Source organism: Esox lucius, chromosome 18 (assembly GCF_011004845.1).
Source record: "Esox lucius isolate fEsoLuc1 chromosome 18, fEsoLuc1.pri, whole genome shotgun sequence".
Taxonomy (NCBI): domain Eukaryota; kingdom Metazoa; phylum Chordata; class Actinopteri; order Esociformes; family Esocidae; genus Esox; species Esox lucius.
Window position 1 is genome coordinate 26,686,042 of NC_047586.1, and position 22,556 is coordinate 26,708,597.

The following is a 22,556-nucleotide window of genomic DNA, read 5'->3' on the forward strand; positions in this document are numbered from 1 at the left end:
GGTAAGTAGGAGCAAGTCCATGTATTGATTTATAAGTTAACAATAAAACCTTAAAATCAGCCCTAACCCTAACAGGCAGCCAGTGTATAGAGGCTAGTACTGGAGTAATGTGTTCAAATTGTTTTGTTCTAGTTAGGATTCTAGCAGCCGTGTGCAGCACTAATGGAAGTTTATTTATTGATTTGTCAGGGAAACCGGAAAGTAGAGCATTGCAGTAATCTAGTCTAGAAGTAACAAAAGCATGGATTCGTTTTTCTGCATCAGTTTTTGATATAAAGTTTCTGATTTTTGTAATGTTTCGAAGATGAAAATAAGTAACTCGAGACATATATGTTCATCAAAGGAGAGGTCAGGGTCTAGGGTAATGATGAGGATTCTTACAGTTTTTTGGGATACGACCATGCAGCCGTCGAGGATCACAGTGAGATCTGCTAACAAAGCTCTTTGTTTCTCGGGTCCTAAAACGAGCATTTCTGTTTTTCTTGAGTTTAAAAGCAAGAAATGTTTGGTCATCCACTTCCTAATATCTGAAACGCATGCTTCCAAAGTAGATAATTTTGGGCCTTCTACATACTTCATTGAAATATATAACTGTGTCATCAGCATAACAGTGAAAGTTGACATTGTGATTATATCACCCAGAGGCAGCATATACAGGTGCTGGTCATAAAATTAGAATATCATCAGTTGATTTATTTCAGTAATTCTATTCAAAAAGTGAAACATATACATATTATATTCATTCATTACACACAGACTGATATATTTCAAATGTTTATTTCTTTTAATTCTGATGGTTATAACTGACAACTAATGAAAATGCCAAATTCAGTATCTCAGAAAATTTGAACATTACTTAAGACCAATACAAATGTATTTTTTTTTACAAATGTTGGCCAACTGAAAAGTATGAACATGAAAAGTATGAGCATGTACAGCACTCAATACTTAGTTGGGCCTCCTTTTGCCTGAATTACTGCAGCAATGCGGAGTGGCATGGAGTCGATCAGTCTGTGGCACTGCTCAGGTGTTATGAGAGCCCAGGTTGATCTGATAGTGGCCTTCAGCTCTTCTGCATTGTTGGGTCTGGCGTATTGCATCTTCCTCTTCACAACACCCCATAGATTTTCTATAGGGTTAAGATCAGGCGAGTTTGCTGGCCAATTAAGACCTGCAGCGCCTCAGGATGAAGCTACTAGAGGACTGCCTCCAGACCTCCGCCGGGCCTTGTTTTTCTGAGATACGGTTTTCATTAGTTGTCATTTATAATAATCAAAATTAAAAGAAAAAAACACTTGAAATATATCAGTCTGTGTGGAATGAATGTATACATTATACAAGTTTTACTTTTTGAATGGAATTACTGAAATAAATCAACTTTTTGATGATATTCTGATTTTATGACCAGTACCTGTACAGTGGGGAGAACAAGTATTTGATACACTGACGATTTTGCAGGTTATCCAACATGTAAGCATGTAGAGGTCTGTAATTTTTTATCATAGGTAAACTTCAACTGTGAGAGATGGACTTCTTCATGCTTTGTAAGTGGGAAAACCTGCAAAATCGGCAGTGTATCAAATACTTGTTCTCCCCACTGTATATTGAAAACAATAATGGGCCCAGAAACGAGCCTTGAGGAACACCAAAACATACCTTTGACTTGTCAGAGGATATGCCATCCACATTAACAAACTGATATCTTTCAGATAAATAAGATTTAAACCAGGCTAGGACATGTCCACGTAGCCCAATATGGGTTTCCAGTCTCTCTCGCTTAATTTCTGCAATTTTTTGTGAGTTTGGTTCACATCCGGAGGAAAGGGAGCAATTTATTATGTTCAACATTGGCAGACCTAGCACAGAAAATAGCTACTTAAGTAATTTTGTTGGAATCGGGTATAGCTGACAATTTGTAGGTTTAGAACTCATTACAAATTTAGTGAATGTCCCTGCATATATTACTAATGGCCCCGCATATATAGATGTTATGCAGACACTTAATGTACAAACATTTAGAGAACATGTAGAGTACCAAAATAAACCTACAATGTTTCTTACAATTAATGGTAAACAGATTGAATTTTTGTTTGATTCTGGATATTCTGTCCTTAGAGCCTAGGAATTCCGAAAGAGTGGTAAAACTATAATTACAGTAGGGGCTAGTGGAGGACAGACCACTGAGCGATTTACTACCCCTCTGTCGGTTGTAGACGATGAAATAAATGTTGTTTTCCAATTGTTGTCCAGTTAATTTGTTAGCCTGGGATGTGATGACACTGCTAGAGATCACGCTAGAATGTTCAGAGAAAGGCATGCGAAATAAATGTACTGTCTTACAAGCAGTTCAAAACAGTGTGCAGCCTGCTGATTATTGTTATTCATGGGATTTAGAAAGAACAGCGCCTAGAGCTGTTTCACATGAGTTGGTAAATAAAGCGATGAATAGAGTAGAAACGGGTTTGGCCCAGTTTATGGATATGGGCAATTTGCATTGCTCTGCGAAGGTTTCAGATAGTCAGGATGTTGGTTTTGAGAAAGTTCGGTTTGAAGATGGTAAAAGTGATATTTTTTACAAGTGATCATGTATACTGGTCTTCGGACCAGTATGCATGGTCTGTGCGAAATGTGAGAGAGGTGGTCGGACCCCCATGGAGGGGTCAGACCCCCATTTCCCCCTCGCTAAACCTGTGTTTAGTACGTGGGAAAGCTTGGGTCCTTGGGTGAGGAGGTTCAATGAAGCAGTGGAATGGGTCCCTTGTCACATGGTGGGAGTGGAATTTTCCATAGCAGCCCAAAACGATTTGGGTGCACCATTTTGGGTAAATGGAAAGTACATCTTATGCCACATGACGACTGGGTCCGTCAGGTCTGTGCAGTCCAGGTGGTTGCTACTGATCCTAGGTTAGTGGAAGTTCCACTGTCCCTGTGGTCACAGCATAAATATGATGTTGGGCTAATGAACAATGTAGTTGTAGTTACACCTAGAGGACCCCATAGACCATGTCAGGCTCAATACCCACTGAAAGTAGAGGCTACTGAAGGGATAGCTCCCGTGTTTAAAGCATTGTTAGAGAAAGGCATAATTGTTCCATGTCCAAACCATCCCTGACACACTGCCATTTTCCCAGTAAAGAAAGCCAGAGTTGTTGGACAACCTGTGGTTTGGCGATTTGTACAAGATCTTAAAGTTAACGAAGCAATATATGCGCGCACACCGATTGTACCTGATCCATATACAATCATGACCCAAGTCCCATGCAATAGTCGGTTTTTCCTCTGTGGTCGACCTAGCTAATGCATTTTTTAGTATTTCTGTGCACGAAGATTCACAATATTAGTTAGCATTTGAATTCTCCGGCCAATTATACACATGGACGAGATTGCCTCAAGGTTATTGTGAATCTCCTGCCGTGTTTGCGTCTGCGCTAAAAGATAACTTGGAAGGGTTCTAATTTAAACATGGAAGCACCCTTATCCAATACGTTGATGATCTTCTTGTCTGTTCCCCAGATAAAGATACGTGTGAAAAAGACACTGTGCTGTTACAGTACTTGGCCTCGCAAGGTCATAAAGCCAGTTTGAATAAGCCTCAGTATGTCCAGAAGGAAGTTATTTTTCTAGGCCACAAACTAACACTAGAGGGTAAAAATCTGAATGCAGGCAGAATAAAAGCCATTACTGGCACCCTAAAACCTATCACTAAAACTCAACTTTTGTTCTTTCTGGGCATGACAGGTTTCTGTAGACAATGGGTTCCTGAATATGCTCGTTTGGTACAGCCCGTGCAGGACATGGCCTACGACCAGAAGCTGACATCGCATGATAGAGTAGTGTGGACTCCTGAGGGCGATGCTTCCTTTACTGCCTTGAAACGGGCTGTGGCTACTTCTCCTATCTTAGAAATCCATGATCCTAAAAATACGTTTATTCAAGCAGTGTGTGAAAAGGAGGGTTATATGTCCTCTGTATTAATGCAGAAACATGGTGATAAGTTGAAGGGTAATTGCATACTTCTCTTCTAAACTGGACGCTGTAGCCCAAGGCCTTCACTACTGTCTAAAGTCTATGGCAGTGGCAGCAGATGCTGTTTTGCAATCACAGCCTCTGGTGTGTTATCAGCCACTCGAGCTACAAGTTCCTCACTCTGTTGCCTCCATTTTGTTACCCCACGGAGGTAGATGGCGAGCCGCATGACTGCCTTTCAGCTATTAACCAACAGTGTACCCCTCATGATGACTTGTCTGATGAACCTCTACCCAATAGTGACATTGTTTTTTATGTTGATGGATCTGCTAGTAAATCTCCTACTTCCACTGTTAATAATGTATGCCATTGTCACTGATCATGATGTGGTTGAGGGTCATAGACTGCCACAACATCTCTCCGCTCAGGCTGAGGAGCTGTCTGATCTCACTCGAGCTTGTATCCTTGCTGAGAGTCAAAGTGTTACCATTTACACAGACAGTAGATATGCTTTTGGTGTTGTACATTACTTTGGTACATTGTGGAAATTGCGGGGGTTCATTACTTCTTCTGGTACACAGATCCAACTCATTCGTAACCTGCAGATGACCCATCTGACCCCTACGGTCGCCCTCTCTGACCTTGTTAAAGCACAATCTGAGGCTTCACCTAAAGAGAGAACCGCCTGGAAAAAGCGGGGGCATCCTAATGGGAATACGGTTTGGATAGGCCCTAATGGTAACCCCTGTTTACCAAAATGTCAGTTTAATTTCTATGCAGTGCTCTCACGTGGAAAAGATCACACTTCAAAAGGGGGGTAAATATGGTAAATAAGTATTGGTATACACAGGGTTTTACGAATTATGCATATTTTTGTTCCAAGTGACAAGTGTGTTTGAGGTTTAATGTAGGGTGGGGACAAGCCGTCCCCCAGTCCAGCCATCCTCCCCCTGATGGCCCCTTTGACCATGTGGATTTTATTGAGTTGAACCCCTGCGAGGGAAATCAATATTGTGTTGTGTTTGTTGATATGTTTTCTAAATGTGTTGAGGCTTTCCCGGCTGGGAAGGCTGATGCATCAGCAGTTGCTAAGGCATTATTGACTGAAATCATACCCAGATGGGGAATTCCTAAGAAACTATCAAGTGACAATGGATCACATTTTGTGAACGGAGCCATTCAGAAGATGTATGAGCACCTGGGAGATGATCTGAAGACTCACTGTGTCTACCACCTGCAGAGTGGAGGGGCAGTGGAGAGAGAAAGTTTAATTATTAAAATGAAACTCTCAAAGTTGGGTGAAGAGACTGGGTTAAAGCACTTCCCCTTGAGAGGAAGACCCAGGGCGAAAACAGGCCTCTCACCTCATGAGGTCATCACTGGAAGACCAATGAACCAAGGCCTAGGCGCCCCTACTCACAGACCTCACAACAGAACATTAATTATACAATGTTAACATACTGCACTAATCTGTAAAAGGTTCTAAACAACATCCACAGGAGTGTGAGAGCTGCTCTACCAACTCCCATTGAAGGCCCGCTGCACGACATCAAGCCTGGGGATTGGATTGTCATCAAGGACTGCAAGAGAAAGCACTGGAGCAAGCCACGCTTGTTCAACTGGTCACTCAGTCTCCTGTCAAAGTTGCTGAACGAGGAACCTGGGTCCACACCACACACTGTAAGAAGGCTCTAGCGTTAGAAGATACAGCAAAATAATAGGTAAATTGAAGTTACCTAAGAGCGGCGTGGGTTGTGGTGCTAGTAACCATCAACTCCAACACAGCCTGCGACCATGGAGCTAGAGAGACAAGGACCATGGAATCCCTTCAGGTGGTCCAGAGGAATGAGATGCACCATCAGGTGCCTGCTGATTTTAAGTATTGTCGTGGTCAAATCGATAGTGTGGACTTTCAAACCGCATTATGATGATCATGGACCGATTGTAAATATGACACATAATGAAGCAAGGAAAGAGACATTTGTACACCATGAGAAAAGGCCTGAACAACAGATACAGATAGGGCCCAAATTTGAACAGACTATAGTAATCATTTGTGACATGATTAACTGCCCCCCGGATGGGGATTGCTATGTACTGACAAGCCCAGTGTTGAAGGATTATAAGTGGTATTGGACTCACCTGAATACAGGAGGGAGCACTATGTTCCCCTCCTCAAACAATTTTCTCAACCATGTGAATAGGTGGAAATGTTGATGATGATTATTGTACGGTTAACATTTCCAAACCTCTAGGAGTAATCCAGGATTACTAGTGTTTCAGTACTGATGAAGACAACACCCCTTGCAGACCACCTGACTACCCCATAGGTAGACCCGCTATGATATGTCCCATAACAGTCGCACAAACTACTGTAGTTCCTACTCTTGCACCATGTCATCCTAAGCCAGGTAGAGTAAGTAGAAAACTGTTAGAGACAGACAACATAGCCCTTAGGATAATGGTTGATTATGAAAGCACAAGAACATAAATTGTTGGATCTGTCAACACATACCAACATCCTCACATTCCCCTATGTTAACCCCTATCCTATTTTCAGTAGCAGACTGGCAGGTATATGGTTGGACGGAGGTGGCAGCACAAATGACGATGCCAGATAAGGACTGTTATACCCCATCAGTTATTCCTGACCAGCCAAGTGAGGCTAACGTAAATTTGGTCTATATGGTGATAGTAGAATTTTACAATTGCCTTTGTCCTGTGGGGGTGAATATATCCACATTATTTAGGTTAACCTACACCGAGCGAATAGGAACATGTGGCTATACTGAAAGGATACAAATGACCTTGGTGCAGACAGACTGTCGCACTGAGGAGGATGAAGCCAGATCAGGTATAACCTGTAATCCCTTGCCTTCAGGTTTCTCTATTCGTATTGAGGATGTGGTTTACTATATCCCATGGGAAACATACCTGAATATAGATTCAATGACCATCATTTTGGATAATTGTTCCACTCTTGCCATACCTGAGAAGCTCAGTTTGAGCGATTGTGCCCAGACATGGTCAACAATACCTGTTTATGAACTGCATAACGTCTCACTCTGTATAACAGACACTTCAGGAGCCATAAGGAGTTTACGACATAGTGATTGTTCTGCCAAGACTCAAACCACCTTCACCATTTTATGTGGAGTAATTAAGAGTAATTTGTCGACTTAAGGTCGCTGTACAGGAAATAAACGGATTACATGTTCTGTTCAAACAAGATGAGGAGGATAAACTTTTAAAAAAATCCATGTGTGTAGACCAATAATAAATATACATTCTCAGAAATAAGTTAATCAAGCAAAGCAAACCAGCAACATGGAATCAAACACAGCAACATAGCAATCCATGAATAGGATTATAGCAGACAATATTCCTCCGATTTGAATGTTTTATTCTGGCCATTTAAACACAGACGCAGGCTTGAATAACAGCAGTTTCAGGCGGGTGTCAACGTTCTCACAGATGCCCTGGTGGCCATTCTTATTTTTTACCATAGTATAACGAGGCAAGCCTCATCGCGGACTGCCCCCTTGGCGACATCTGTAATTAGCCATTTGTGAATGACATTGATACAGTATCTATCAGTATAGGTGACGATAACTGACTTTTTTGTCAAGTGAAAAGACAAGAGAATCGTGTAGCCAGCAAATTGTGTGTCTATCCTGAACAAATCCTAATATTCCTTCCTATTACATATCTACTGAAGGTTGTAGCTAGCAAAGCATTTGTCCATCCTGAACAAACAATGTGTTTTGACTGTGATGGGAGTGCAACGCCGGACCTGTTGTTATCGGAGTCTACAGTGGGGTAAAAAGTATTTAGTCAGTCACCAATTGTGCAAGTTCTCCCACTAAAAAAAGATGAGAGAGGCCTGTAATTTTCATCATAAGTACACTTCAACTATGAGAGACAAGAAAATCACATTGTAGGATTTTTTATGAATTTATTGGTAAATTCTTCAGTAAAATAAGTATTTAGTCACCTACAAACAAGCAAGATATCTGGCTCTCACAGACCTGTAACAACTTCTTTAAGAGGCTCCTCTGTCCTCCACTCGTTACCTGTATTAATGGCACCTGTTTTAACTTATCAGTATAAAAGACTGTCACACTCTAAACTCCACTATGGCCAAGACCAAAGAGCTGTCAAAGAACACCAGAAACAAAACTGTAGACCTGCACCAGGCTGGGAAGACTGAATCTGCAATAGGTAAGCAGCTTGGTGTGAAGAAATCAACTGTGGGAGCAATTATAAGAAAAATGGAAGACATACAAGACCACTGATAATCTCCCTCGATCCGGGGCTCCACGCAAGATCTCACCCAGTGGGGTCAAAATGATCACAAAAACGGTGAGCAAAAATCCCAGAACCACACGGGGGGACCTAGTGAATGACCTGCAGAGAGCTGGGACCAAAGTAACAAAGGCTACCATCAGTAACACACTACGCCGCCAGGGACTCAAATCCTGTAGTGCCAGACATGTCCCCCTGCTTAAGCCAGTACATGTCCAGGCCCGTCTGAGGTTTGCTAGAGAGCATGTGGATGGCCCAGAAGAGGATTGGGAGAATGTCATATGGTCAGATGAAACCAAAATAGAACTCAACGTCGTGTTTGGAGGAGAAAGAATGCTGAGTTGCATCCAAAGAACACCATACCTACTGTGAAGCATGGGGGTGGAAACATCATGCTTTGGGGCTGTTTTTCTGCAAAGGGACCAGGACGACTGATCCGTGTAAAGGAAAGAATGAATGGGGCCATGTATCGTGAGATTTTGAGTGAAAACCTCCTTCCATCAGCAAGGGCATTTAAGATGAAACGTGGCTGGGTCTTTCAGCCTGACAATGATCCCAAACACACCACCCGGGCAACGAAGGAGAGGCTTCGTAAGAAGCATTTCAAGGTCCTGGAGTGGTCTAGCCAGTCACCAGATCTCAACCCCATAAAAAATCTTTGGGAGGGAGTTGAAAGTCTGTGTTGCCTATGATGGAAATTACAGGCCTCTCTCATCTTTTTGAGTGGGAGAACTCGCACAATTGGTGGCTGACTAAATACTTTTCTGCCCCACTGTATATTCAAATTAATTTGTTACATTAATTCATTGACTATTTGGAATTAATCTAAAAGGGGTCAAAATCCAGTTCCACTCACTCACTCACTCAGTCAGTCAGCAAGAAAAATGTCTTCTCTGAGCTGCATGGTCAAGTTGCGGGAGAGAAGACTTTACTGAGCCAACGCCATAAAAAAGACTAGTTACAATACACAAGACAACACCTTGACACACCTCACAGCTTCTGGCACACTAACTTTGAGTGACTAGACCAAAATAGAGCTTTATGGTCACAACCATAAGCGCTATGTTTGGAGATGGGTCAACAAGGCCTATAGTGAACAGAATACCATCCCCACTGTGAAGCATGATGGTGGCTCACTGATGTTTTGGGGATGTGTGAGCTCTAAAGCCACAGGGAATCTTGTGAAAATGTATGGTAAGATGAATGCAGCATCTTATCAGAAAATACTGCCAGACAATTTACATTCTTCTGTATGAACGCTACGCATGGGACGCTCTTAGACTTTCCAGCATGACAATGACCCTAGGTACAAGGCCAAGTTGGCCCTCCAGTGCTTACAGCAGGAAAAAGGTGAAGATTCTGGGGTAAATCTTTGTTGCCATGTTTTGTTTTATGAATGTACCATTCTGTTATAACCTACAGTTGAAGACATGTTTTGCCTCTTCATTCTTGTTTTCTTTACAAATGGTACATATATTACCAATTCTCCAAGGGTATGTAAACTTTTGAGCACAACTGTATATAACCACATCCACTAAAGCCAACTTTGAATGGTTGTTGAGCCAGGTTCATTCACACAATGGCCTGGGTACAAGATTAACCATACACAGACGAACCAATGGTCCTGATGACCGCCTCCTGTAGCTGTCTCTCTTCATGTGTTTTGATGATCTTGGTGCCGATGTTTCCGCTGGCGTCATAGGAGCCGGTCAGCTCGTAGTCCACACTGAGACGCAGCTGCCTCAGCAGTGTGTTAAACACCTCCAATACCGTGGGGCCTGAGAGGAAGAGAGAGAGAGAGAGAGAAAAAGAGAGAGAAAAAGAGAGAGAGAAAAAGAGAGAGAGAGAGAACAAACTGTCTGCATGTGCACTGAATTAGGGTCAGAAGTCTTCAAAAGAATAGTACAACATAACAAATCTGCCCTTATTTGTACATGTTGCCGGTTCCAATAAGAACAAATTAAATTTCTGGTTTAGGAGTTATGTTTAGGGTTAAACTTACAATTGGGGTTTGCATTAGAAAAGGGGTTTACGCTTTATAGGGTTAGGCACAAAGGCTATGTAAAGTTTTTGGCATTAGTGATAGATTATTAAGGTTAATTTTAGGGTTAGGATGAAGTTTAAGGGACATGGATTTTTTTGTTCTCTGGTCCGAGTGAGAATAGAAACTCAAGGCTGTGCATGTGTGTGTGTGTGTGGCATGTCAGACTGTGTGTTTCTGCACCTACCTACAGAGCCACTGGAAGCGATGGCAGCCGCCTCCAGAAGGACCTCCACTATGCCAGCACGCACTGTGGCTGAGTTCTTACTGTTGGAATCGAGGTGACCAAGCAGCTGTTGGATGACTAGGTGTGAGTGCTGCGACTAAAAATAATGACAGAAAGAAAGACAGACAGAACATAAGAAACAGAGAAAATAAAGAACATGGGAAAACCAAAAGACAAAAAGAAAAGAGGGAGAATTGAAGTACTTGATGTCAGTATAATAGAACCCATAGATTAGGAACACATACAGTATTGCCTCTAATTGCGCAGTTAGAGGGAGGGAGTTGTCTTAGAGTTAGAGGGAGGGAGAAGCTGAGTGAGGAAGCAATGGAGGGTATTTAGGAAGAGAACGAAACACGGGGCGGGGAGAGTGGCAGGTTGGAAGGAATGATGGAAGCGTAGGTGACTTACCTGGATAGAATACATGATGATCTTAAAGCAGCGGACTGCAAAAGTCTTCCCCTCCCACAGAGAGTGGTTATCTAGGTGCCTAGATAGAGAGAACACGTGAGAGGGGGAATAGCAAGTGTTTCATTCCCCCCTAAAGGTGGATGTACAGATAGAGTTTCATTGTGGCATCCTTCAAATTAAGACAAAATAAAAGGATTCTGGTCTCCCATGACATCAAGAGAAACTACTAAAGCTCCCCTTCCGATGCAAACCCATACACCTTTCCTGGACCTCAACATGAAAACCACACACAGCAAATGGCCCAACCCTGACTCCTACATTTTACAATCTTATTCAGAGAGACTGACAGTACAGAGAGCAAACATGATCTTTTTTTATGTGCCGTCCCCCCGTGGGACACAACTCTGGCATTGTAAGATCATTGCTCTACCAGCTGTAAAAAACTAAACCTAACTGACTTCAGTTAGGTTTCAGCGCCCACACTTTAATGAGGAATGCTTTCCCACTCGGAAATCAACAATTGTGATGCCAATGGACTTGAAAGCAGACTGCGGTGAAATGTTCCTAGAACTAGACAGGAACTGGCCACTCAGCGGGACAAACACCTACCCAGAGGTGAGAGCATTCCCACCCATTAGTCCCTGAGACATAGCTATGATAAAAACAACAAAAAACAATGAAAAATGTCTTGATGAAGAATGCTAAAGTATACAAAATAAACAGACAAACCTATCCAAATAAAACTCTGAGATACAGGAAAAACAAGGCCTACACCCTCCACATCCATCAACATTCTAATAGGAGCTGTGTAAGCAAGAGAACAAAAATGCTTATGAAGAAATAATGCTTCAAATGAAAGTAAAATTACTACTTTGTATCTTACATTTTGTGGCAATTAATGGAACCTTGCTAAAAAGAAATACTGCATCTAGTGAATCCCTAGCTGTTAATAATTCACAGCATGTTTTACGAACAAATGTTCTATAGTGATACTAGCCCCACTGTGATAATTTAAGAAGTTACTTTATTTTTTATGTTTAAGGCTAACCAGAGACATTTGTGGGTTGAGCTCTTACCAGGGACAGCCTATAAAATACAGGGGCTAATGTCAGAAAATGTAAGAGATGTGTCATTGTCTCTCAAAAGACTCTTAAAAATTCAAACTACAAGAAAAGATCAAATCTCCAGTGTAAATCCACCATTATGGCCTATGTAATTATCTGCCCAAATTATTGAGGGTGAATGAGGTAGAGGAAGAAAATAGCCTGTTCTTATTATTTAGCTTTGTACAGCTAGATATTTTTATAAAGGGTACCTGTAGCCTATAAAAGGAAATCTGGACAGTGGAAACTGATAAATGGCTGATCAAGTTGCAAAACACACATATCGCTCGATTCTAGTACACAACCCTTTCTTGGCTTTACGTGCCAATATAAACTCAAACATCACATAAATGATTAAGTAAAATGTCACCCTTCTCTCTATATCATAGTGTACTGGAAAGTATCAACTAAAATGTTTTGCAAGTTTGAATGTTACCTTGCCCCAAACAACAATCCGAATACCTGACCAAAGTGACAAACATTAAGAGCTTTGCCTAAGTACAGGCACATCTGGTTCTAAAGAGCAGAAAGGCTATGTCCACAATGCCAACAAAATAAGGAGGCAAAGGAGCTGCACTTTCATATGTCCTGCCAAATGTAGGAGTCATATCCCTCAGATCAATTCAAAATCAAACTATGATGATACCATGTCAATTAGGCAAAATAATTATAAAACTCAATAACTAGATGCCTTGAAAATGGCACCCAGCGGTGAACAAACAATATTGTAAACAAATGTGTCTGTTTTCCCTTGTGACTTTTCACATTAACATTGTGAAAACACTGTATATAACATTTTAAATGTTCCATGTTTACTTCACATTCCAAATTATTTAACTGTTACTTTTATTTAAATATTCTCTACTTGATTTGACAATTTATAGGTTTTCCATGCCAGTTATGCCCATTTTAAATGAAATGAGAAAGCAGGTCTCCAGTCATGACATACCAAGACACAGAGAGAGACAGAGATACAGAGAGAGAGAGAAAGAGTTGGTGTGCTATCACAACCACCATGGCATGACTACAGACAGAGGGAATTGGTCTCCCATGTCTACAGACAAGACTACAGTGCAGAGACACAGACAAACGGGGGAAGGACGTTGAGGAGGGTTTAGCACTGCACACTCCTCCACAGAACCATGCTGGTTCTTAGTCACAATGTGACAGCAATACACAGACGGAGAGAGATGAAATGGTGAGGAGGGTGGACAGAGAAAATAATAAATGGAAGAACAGCCAGAGGTCTCACATGAGTACTGGTGTGACAGCGTTCTTGATGTTGCCATAAGCGGCCCGTCCCAGCAGCTCTCGGAAACAGCGCTCAGTAAGCTCCGCCGGACTCTCCTTCTCTTTCTCCGACGCTTGCAGGGGAGAGGGGGAGCGGCTGAGAGAGAAAGAGAGTGACAGAGAAGGATGGAGGAAGTAGAGAGGAGGATGCAAGAAGGGTTAAACAGGGGTTGAAACACAATGTCTGTCTACATACTGGCGTATACCTTCATGATGTCCCTTTCCCTCAATGCTGATAGTAATGAAAATAATGTGTTTGTAGGGAATGCACATCAAGGGATTGTTTGTTTGCGAAAGCTTGCATTACTTACATTTGAGAGTCTGGGCCATTTTTCTGGCAGACAGTATGTGGCATTTAGATTGCAGGCACACTTTGTAATATTTGAATATTCAAGCAATTAGGCATACGTTGGTGTGGTATATTCTATGGCTGTGTTCATCGGCACACCACAATCCAGTGTTACGGGTTAAAGCTCTTAACAGTTGTACATTATTGATCACATCCCTGTGAGGTGTCTTCGTCATTGCCAACTTCTTACAAATTAAATTTGAACAGTAAAAATATTAATATTTTGTCATACCTGCGGTATAGTTAAAGCCATATTCTGTGACATTTAATCACTGTTGTGAAAGTGACACCATGTCATCAAAACCGCTCTTCAACTTGGAATTTCATGGCTAACAAATGTACGATACTTACAGATTATGCATATATTCACAAGATTCAACACATTTATAAGATCAATAAGGTGTCCACAATGCATCAAGCCTAGGAATGCCTCTTAGCTGTGGTATATTGGACATACTGTGGGGCAAAAAAGTATTTAGTCAGCCACCAATTGTGCAAGTTCTCCCACTTAAAAAGATGAGAGAGGTCTGTAATTTTCATCATAGGTACACTTCAACTATGAGAGACAAAATGGGAAATAAAAATCCAGAAAGTCACATTTGTAGGATTTTTTATGAATTTATTGGTAAACTCCTCGGTAAAATAAGTATTTGGTCACCTACAAACAAGCAAGATTTCTGGCTCTCACAGACCTGTAACAACTTCTTTAAGAGGCTCCTCTGTCCTCCACTCGTTACCTGTATTAATGGCACCTGTTTGAACTTGTTATCAGTATAAAAGACACCTGTCCACAAACTCAAACTGTCACACTCTAAACTCCACTATGGCCAAGACCAAAGAGCTGTCAAAGAACACCAGAAACAAAATTGTAGACCTGCACCAGGCTGGGAAGACTGAATCTGCAATAGGTAAGCAGCTTGGTGTGAAGAAATCAACTGTGGGAGCAATTATAAGAAAAATGGAAGACATACAAGACCACTGATAAACTCCCTCGATCCGGGGCTCCACGCAAGATCTCACCCCGTGGGGTCAAAATGATCACAAGAACGGTGAGCAAAAATCCCAGAACCACACGGGGGGACCTAGTGAATGACCTGCAGAGAGCTGGGACCAAAGTAACAAAGGCTACCATCAGTAACACACTACACCGCCAGGGACTCAAATCCTGAAGTGCCAGACATGTCCCCCTGCTTAAGCCAGTACATGTCCAGGCCCGTCTGAGGTTTGCTAGAAAGCATTTGGATGGTCCAGAAGAGGATTGGGAGAATGTCATATGGTCAGATGAAACCAAAATAGAACCTACTGTGAAGCATGGTGGTGGAAACATCATGCTTTGGGGCTGTTTTTCTGCAAAGGGACCAGGACGACTGATCCGTGTAAAGGAAAGAATGAATGGGGCCATGTATCGTGAGAGGGCATTTAAGATGAAACGTGGCTGGGTCTTTTAGCCTGACAATGATCCCAAACACACCACCCGGGCAACGAAGGAGAGGCTTCGTAAGAAGCATTTCAAGGTCCTGGAGTGGCCTAGCCAATCACCAGATCTCAACACCATAGAAAATCTTTGGAGGGAGTTGAAAGTCTGTGTTGCCCAGCGATAGCCCCAAAACATCACTGCTCTAGAAGAGATCTGCATGGAGGAATGGGCCAAAATTCCAGCAACAGTGTGTGAAAACCTTGTGAAGACTTACAGAAAATGTTTGACCTCTGTCATTGCCAATAAAAGGTATATAACAAAGTATTGAGATTAACTTTTTTATTGACCAAATACTTATTTTCCACCATAAGTTACCAATAAATTCATAAAAAATCCTAAAATGTGATTTTCTGTATTTTTATTTCTCTTTTGTCTCTCATAGTGTACCTATGATGAAAATTATAGGCCTCTCATCTTTTTAAGTGGGAGAACTTGCACAATTGGTGGCTGACTAAATACTTTTTTGCCCCACTGTATATCACAGCCTATTGTGCCTTATTGATTACATATACCACCTTCACCCAATCAACATTCAAGGTTCAAAACATCCAGTATAATTGGCACCCCACTCAGTACCATACTTACTGTAAGAGCCTTTTGTGGATGGCCACATACCACTCCCTCTTGTGCGTTATTGCTTAACTAACACCCACCCATCTCTCCTGGCCAAGGTTTAGTCTCATCAATAGTTAGTGTTCTCCAGAGCTTAGTGCCACTCTTTACCACACCTAGCCCCGGGTGGTCCTTGAAAATACATCATTTATTAACCACACCTTTCTTCTCACCTCCCCCACACCAGCACCACTGGAAGAGGTCATGGAACTTCCTGTCTCCGTATGATTCTCTGACATAACACTCAGTAAGCACACCACTTACTGTAACCCACCCCCCACACAATGAAAACAAAATTAATCCGTCATAAAAGCTGGTTATCAGCATTTTTTATCAATTCAGTACATACATGGTGCTGTGTAAAGGGCATTTAAAAACTATTTTCATCAATAATGAACCAAAGGACACACTAAAATAATGTATATAAAAGATAGGTACAACCAGTGACCTTTCCATAAGCCCTATGTTTCCTTATCAACTAAAGGTTAAAACAATTATGGAGAGACAAGATAAATGTCCGTAATAACGTCATCACACCCTCCTATCTATTTATCCACCTACAGACGTCACAGCCCCAGCATCACAAGAGCTGGGCAAAAAGGAGAACTTTTTTGTGGAATAATGTTAGGTAATCTTAGAAAAAGTAGGCTTTCAGAAGTTTTCAGAAAATGGACATGGGCTTTTCTAGCTTAAAGGGAAGCTGGTTTCACCATTGGGTTCCCAGGACAGAGAAGAGACAGGACTGAGCAGGAGCTGCATTCTCATTGGGGTGGGGCAACTAGAGCCCAGAGGTCTGTGGCAGGCAAGGTGCCTATACTAACTAATTCAGAATTGGAATTTCAGTGTACTTCCGGAATTGACTGGAATTTTAATTGAATTGACCCCAACCCTGGTGGCCAGTGAAATAAGTTACAAGCAAATATCCCAGCCCCAGGCCTAAGAATTATTTCAGTCATCCTCAAAATATCACTCTAAAACAGTTTTCCCCTCACTCCCTTCCTCCATCTTCCTCAATTTTTTTCAGATCTACTGACGTCAGTGCGGTTCAGTGCATATGGAGACCTGCCAAAAGCTAGATGGAGACTGTCTTGGTCTGCACTCGCTCTCTTTTCCCGCCTGACTCATTTGTTCCGTCAGTGGTGAACATTTGTTCATTTCTGCCACTCATATTCAGTCTCTCCATCTTCCTCCCAAACTGAGTCAATCGTTCCCTAATGCTGTATTTTTTTTTCTCCCTTTTTTTTTCTACATTCCTCCATCTCTTTTTCTCTGCCTGGTCCACTCTGATTTTCCTTTGGTGTGATGCCGTCTCTTTATCTATTCCTCTCCCTCCCCATCTGTCCCTCCATCTCTCCTTCCACCTCCTCATTCTCTGTGTCCTTGGTAGCAGTGCTGCAGACAGGGCCTCGAGGGTATTTGGATTCTCAGTGATATCACTAACATACAGGCACAAAAACCTGTGCACATGCACTCACCTACAATAACCCATCTACTGTGTAGGATCCATCTCCCTGTAGGACAGGACTGTCTAAGGGCTCTTGTGCAAAGGTGTTTATTTTCTATTATTTGTCTACAGACAGACAGACATACATACACATATACAGAGGGAATTTTAAGGTCACCACCCAGTTTCAACATTTTCACCATTTGTTGCCTTATAGTCTGTAATGAAAAATACCCTACATGTTTGAACGCAAACTTTTTTCTCACTGGCCTCTTGGTCTGAAATCTACTGGCCTGGATGGAAAATTTAAAAAAGTTCAGATTTTCCAATTTTATGCATATCACTGATGCCTATCGCTGGGGACTGACCAATCACTGGATTTAGCATAGGTGGTTGTGAAATGCTCTCCGTACAATTAAGAACAGAACTTTAGTTCCACTGTCTGCTTTTGTGGTCCTTTTAAAAAGATGGATGACATTTTTTTTTTAACTTTTAATAACAGTTATGGGATTCTCAGAGATGTATGATTGCACATTATATTTCTTCAGAGACACCAACAAAAAAATGCAGCATGGAGACAGCTGGCCAAGATAGTTGGTGCTTCTGGTGTCAATATTAGATAGTTAGCTACTTTAGGTGACTGGTTGCTACCTAATTCTAGCAAGCTGATTTGCTAGCTAGCATTTCAGGTTGTAAGAATTACATCAATGAGGCATATAAATTAAGTAGAGATATATAAAATGTAAACATTTATTAAAATAAGTTTCTATTCCAATTTTAATCATTGTAATAAGCTGATGTTCCTTCATACAAATTTGCTATGCTCAAATCTTCATACACAGTCAAGACGCAAGTTCACCCACAGACACGCCCACAAGTATGCTACAAGCGGAACACTCTGGTCGATGCTAACGTGAGAAGCCCCTGACTGCAGTGTGCAGTACGGGGCCAGGCTCAATGTGGGCAGAGTCAAATGCGTTTAACCGGACCCCTTCCCGTCTCCTTCAAGGTCACTCAAGCTGAGGTTCACGAAGGTATCAACGTCAATGAAAGCAAACCTTAATTGAACTTTTCCTACATAGATACGAACATAAACCTTGTAGCTTAAGATTTCATGAAGTTTACTCAATTTAAAAAAGAAACTGATAAAACCCACTGGTGCAAAATAAAGGTCACTTACAGAAATGAGAAGAACCAAAAACACGCAGGAGAGGGAGTGTGGTGATATAGTAACCCCAACTAAATAATTATGGAAAACATGCACATGCTATCAGAAAGGAACGAAGTGGGCAGCTACATTGTAGTTAAGGATTAAACCGTTTAGCAAATTTTAGTTGTATTTTTCAACTTACATTTTAATTGGGTATTTTTGTTTCATGCACGAAGGAGCTAGTCTGACTTTTACAATACGTTTCCACTTAATATGATCAGTTATCTTATAGGCCTATATTTAGCCTATATACATTAAATGTAGTAGCAGTTGTATTCTGTTAATTAGCTATAATATTATTGACAAACAACACTATAAGAGAATTTCCACTCGTTACACGCAGTACTTTTAAGATAAGCATCTTGTCCCAGCTTCTGTCATGGATCATAGATTTAAAACCGAGTGGGTGATTAGGGATGATCAGGTGCATTGCACTTTACACAGCTGCAATGATCCTCCCTGGACACAGAAGTAGTGGCGGTTGCAGCGGAAGAGAAGTAGGCTTACAGAAATAAGAAATTCATCATGCACCACAACATCATCCTGAAGCCAGAGACTCGTCTTTCTAAGAGTGTTTTCAAAGTTACTATAGACAGACATTTAGCAAGTTTTTATTTAATTTCAAGTCAGTTTTAGATTTTTGTTTTTACAGCCAGTATATGGAATGTATATGTTAGTTAAATGCTGAGCGCTTAATTTTTTGAAAGCCTGCAATTAGCAATTTCTTACACTGCTTCGGAGTGTGTCCATACAAGTAAAGTTGTTGTTGGGATTGGAGAGGATGGGTGTGGAGGTTCGGTTCTGCTGGGTGCTGGCTCATGTTGGTGTGGAGGGTAACGAAGGGGCTGATAGATTGGCTAGGAGTGCATGTAGGAAGGAGAGAGTGGGTGTACAGGTACCGTCAGGACGGGGGTAAATTAAAACGTTGATAAAGGGGGTAGGTGTTGACTGTTGGCAGAGGAAGTGGGATGGTAGCAGGAAGAGGAGAGGGTATTATCAGGGGAAGGGTACGAGAAGGTTAGAGGGAGGGTAGGAAGTGGGATGTATAGGGGTTGCTGGGGGAGGGGAAGGGGAGTGGGATGGTAGCTAAAGCTGTATGTCGATTTCTCAGGGCTACAGGTCTATAGGTAGGTGGGTGGGGGAACGGGAGGATATAGGTGGGTGGCGGTATATGCAGTATATGCACCTTCAATGGATGCGATCAGCCATTAATATAAGAGAAGAAAAACCAGGAGTGAGGGCGTGATGATTTTCAATGACCAGTGAAATTAAAAGGATTAGAGTTCACTACAACCCCACTTATTTTTTAAACTCACAAGAACGTTTTACTTCACAATTTTCTTTACTGGTGGTTGTAATCAAAGTCTAACATTTCAGTAAAGCATCAAGAATGCATTCCAGCTATTTCTATTCAACTCGCCAAGCCATGAAAATGGCTACTGGAAAACGCGACAACAATTCAAGGCAGTCCAAGTAAATTTGTTACTACAAATCAAGGTAAGAGTCAACTAAGAGCTTACTGTCTGTACATTAGCTATCAGTATGTGCGGTAACGAGTTGTGTTACAGCTGTTTGTTTTTTTTTACAGCCAGCGCTTGACATTAACTTTTTTGCTCACCAGCCACTGTGTCTAGTGGTTTTCCAAAGTTACTAGCCACTCAGCATTTTCACTAGCCACCATTTTGTTGTTGGGGAATTATGTTTTATTTGATAAAATGTGACTATGGTGTGTTACATCTTAGCCTGCCTTGTTCACTGGTTCAGTCACTTTTAGGCAAAGGTGGTAACCCACTCTACCAGACACCTCTCTGTGAAATACTTTATATAATTTGGCTACACACTTGAAAAATACTAAATATAGTGTTAAATCTGACCTGTTGTCCATGTCCACCTGAGCAGCTAATGCATGGTACAATGTCGTCCCTAATATCAACCAAAATAGGCAAGCAATATATTTATTCTCAACCTAGAACTGGAACTACTAACATGTTATTTAAAAAGAAATATGAAATCACCCATCAGCTTTATAATTAATCGCAGTGAATATTATTGTTATCTATTTTTTTTATGCTATGTTCTTGTTAATATAGACTTTCATATAAAAACGAAACAGAGCATTGTTTATCTCCCTCGACTTCATTCAGCTGTACTAGGCTCTGCTGCTGTCGCTGATCCAGCGTCTTCACGTTAATATATTTATAATTGTTAGTAACTTAAATATGTTAATTATATATTATTTTACTCTATATATTGCATTTATAGCCTAATGTTTTTGGTGATAGTACATACCCTAATCAGTGTTTCGCTGGTATTTTGTTTATAAGCGCAAAATCATGTTTTACCAAGCCAACACACAGAGGTGGTGAGAGATTTTGGGAAGGCTGTTGCCTTTGAGCTTTGAATTCAGGAAAAACCCTGCGTATAGATATAGTATAGAATGCCACCCGCCAAAGTGGATAGTAAGAGTGACTACGTTACACGCCACAGCCAAATTCTACCCGCATTTTGTGGGTGGGCGGGTGCCAATGTCAAGCCCTGGTTACAGCTATCTAGATTGCTGAGTACCGTTGTTACATACTGAAAGGAATACTAAGCGCATCGTAACTAGATAACTAACCCTAGTAAATCATTATATAGAAATATTTATTCAAATACATACCTAGCAAACTAACCAGACTATTGAATGTATTCTAACAGCTTGCTCCAAGGAAGGCCCAGGGCCTGGTCTTCTCAAGCAAGACTAAATATATTATCTGCAAATTGAACGTTTAACTACAGTACCTACAACTATGTTAATTTTGTGTGGTTTGAAATTCTATAAGAATTTTTATCATTTGCTAATTGCAAGGATTTACCCCATTTTCATAGTGTGCGGTCGGGGACCTACACAATATTGCTGGCGTGGATGAAATGTATAGGCTGCATGAAAGGTAAATGTCCATTCCTTTAAAAAAAAAAAAAGCAAAAGAAATAAGCCAATAAGTGTGTGGTGGCTGCGTGAAATGAAACATTCATCATACAAATGTATTACTGTTTACTGTAATAGGTATTGTTTCCGCCTAAAATGATGTACCCAAATCTAAATGCTTGTAACTCATGACCTGAATATCGTAGAAAGAACATGTTGGTACCACTTGAAAGGAGACACTCTGTAGTTTGCAGGAATTATAAATTAATGCAGGAAAGTATAGCACAATAGATTTGGCAGAAGAAAAAACAAAAGTCAAATGTTCCATAAGATAAATTTCTCTAACTATTTCTATCCATTCAGCAATTGTTGGTGAATCTTTACTTAGCCATTTCTTAGTTATTGCTTTCTTGCTACCTGCTAAAAGTATTTGTAACAAATATCTATCTACTTTTCTCAGCTCTGTAGGTAGATTTCCTAAATATATAACACTGAAATTAAACTCGAGCTCTGAGCCGACTATTGACTTTATTGCCCTTACCACCTCTATCCAATACAAAGAAATAATAGGGCATTCCCAAAAGATATGAAAGTGACCAGCAGACGTATTACCACACATTCTCCAACACTGACCATGTTCAGAGTTGTTACTCTGTGACTTTTATATTTGGGGTTATAAAGAATCTTAAAGTATTTTTCCAGGTGAATTCCCTCCACAGACCTGAGCTGGAAGTGGTAGATTGTGTCCTACATATATTCAACCAGTCATCTTCGCTTATCTTTATGTTAGCTTCTTTCTCCCACCTCCTTTTTACATACATTGTTGAAAGTCCCCTGTCTAACTGTAGGCATGAATATAACCTGGAAATCAGTTTTCTGTTAGTATTACCCTTATATGCATCAACGAATACTCTAATCAGGTCCTTTCCCTTCTCTCCAGTAGTTTTTATGTGTTTATCAAAGTGGTGTCTCAGTTGAAGGTATCTGAAAAAATCTTCCTTCCCTAAATTGTAAGTATCTATGAGTTTTTTGAAAGTATGCAAACCATCAGTGGAGGATATTATACAGTATGAAGTGATACCTGAATTGGTCCAATGTTTGAATCTACCGTCCAGTCCAGCTGGTGCAAATTCTGTATCATATTTAATCCAGCGTAATATTCGTGCATTTCTTTCAAATTCCTTATTTTTAAGTAGTTTGTGCCAGATTTTAAGAGG

General features: G+C 41.0%; 1 protein-coding gene across 10 annotated transcripts in view; it reads right to left on the bottom strand.

Moving 5' to 3' along the window:
* LOC105008239 (protein EFR3 homolog B) overlaps positions 1–22,556 on the bottom strand; it is a 129,410-nt gene that overhangs the window by 37,349 nt on the left and 69,505 nt on the right. For all 10 annotated transcript variants that reach the window (XM_020044410.3, XM_013132905.4, XM_013132903.4 and 7 more), the window contains 4 exons: positions 13,302–13,436; positions 10,947–11,025; positions 10,500–10,635; positions 9,888–10,049 (listed from right to left, as the gene is read on the bottom strand). In XM_020044410.3, the coding sequence (XP_019899969.1) occupies positions 9,888–10,049; positions 10,500–10,635; positions 10,947–11,025; positions 13,302–13,436 (512 nt within the window). The remainder of the gene's footprint in view (positions 1–9,887; positions 10,050–10,499; positions 10,636–10,946; positions 11,026–13,301; positions 13,437–22,556) is intronic.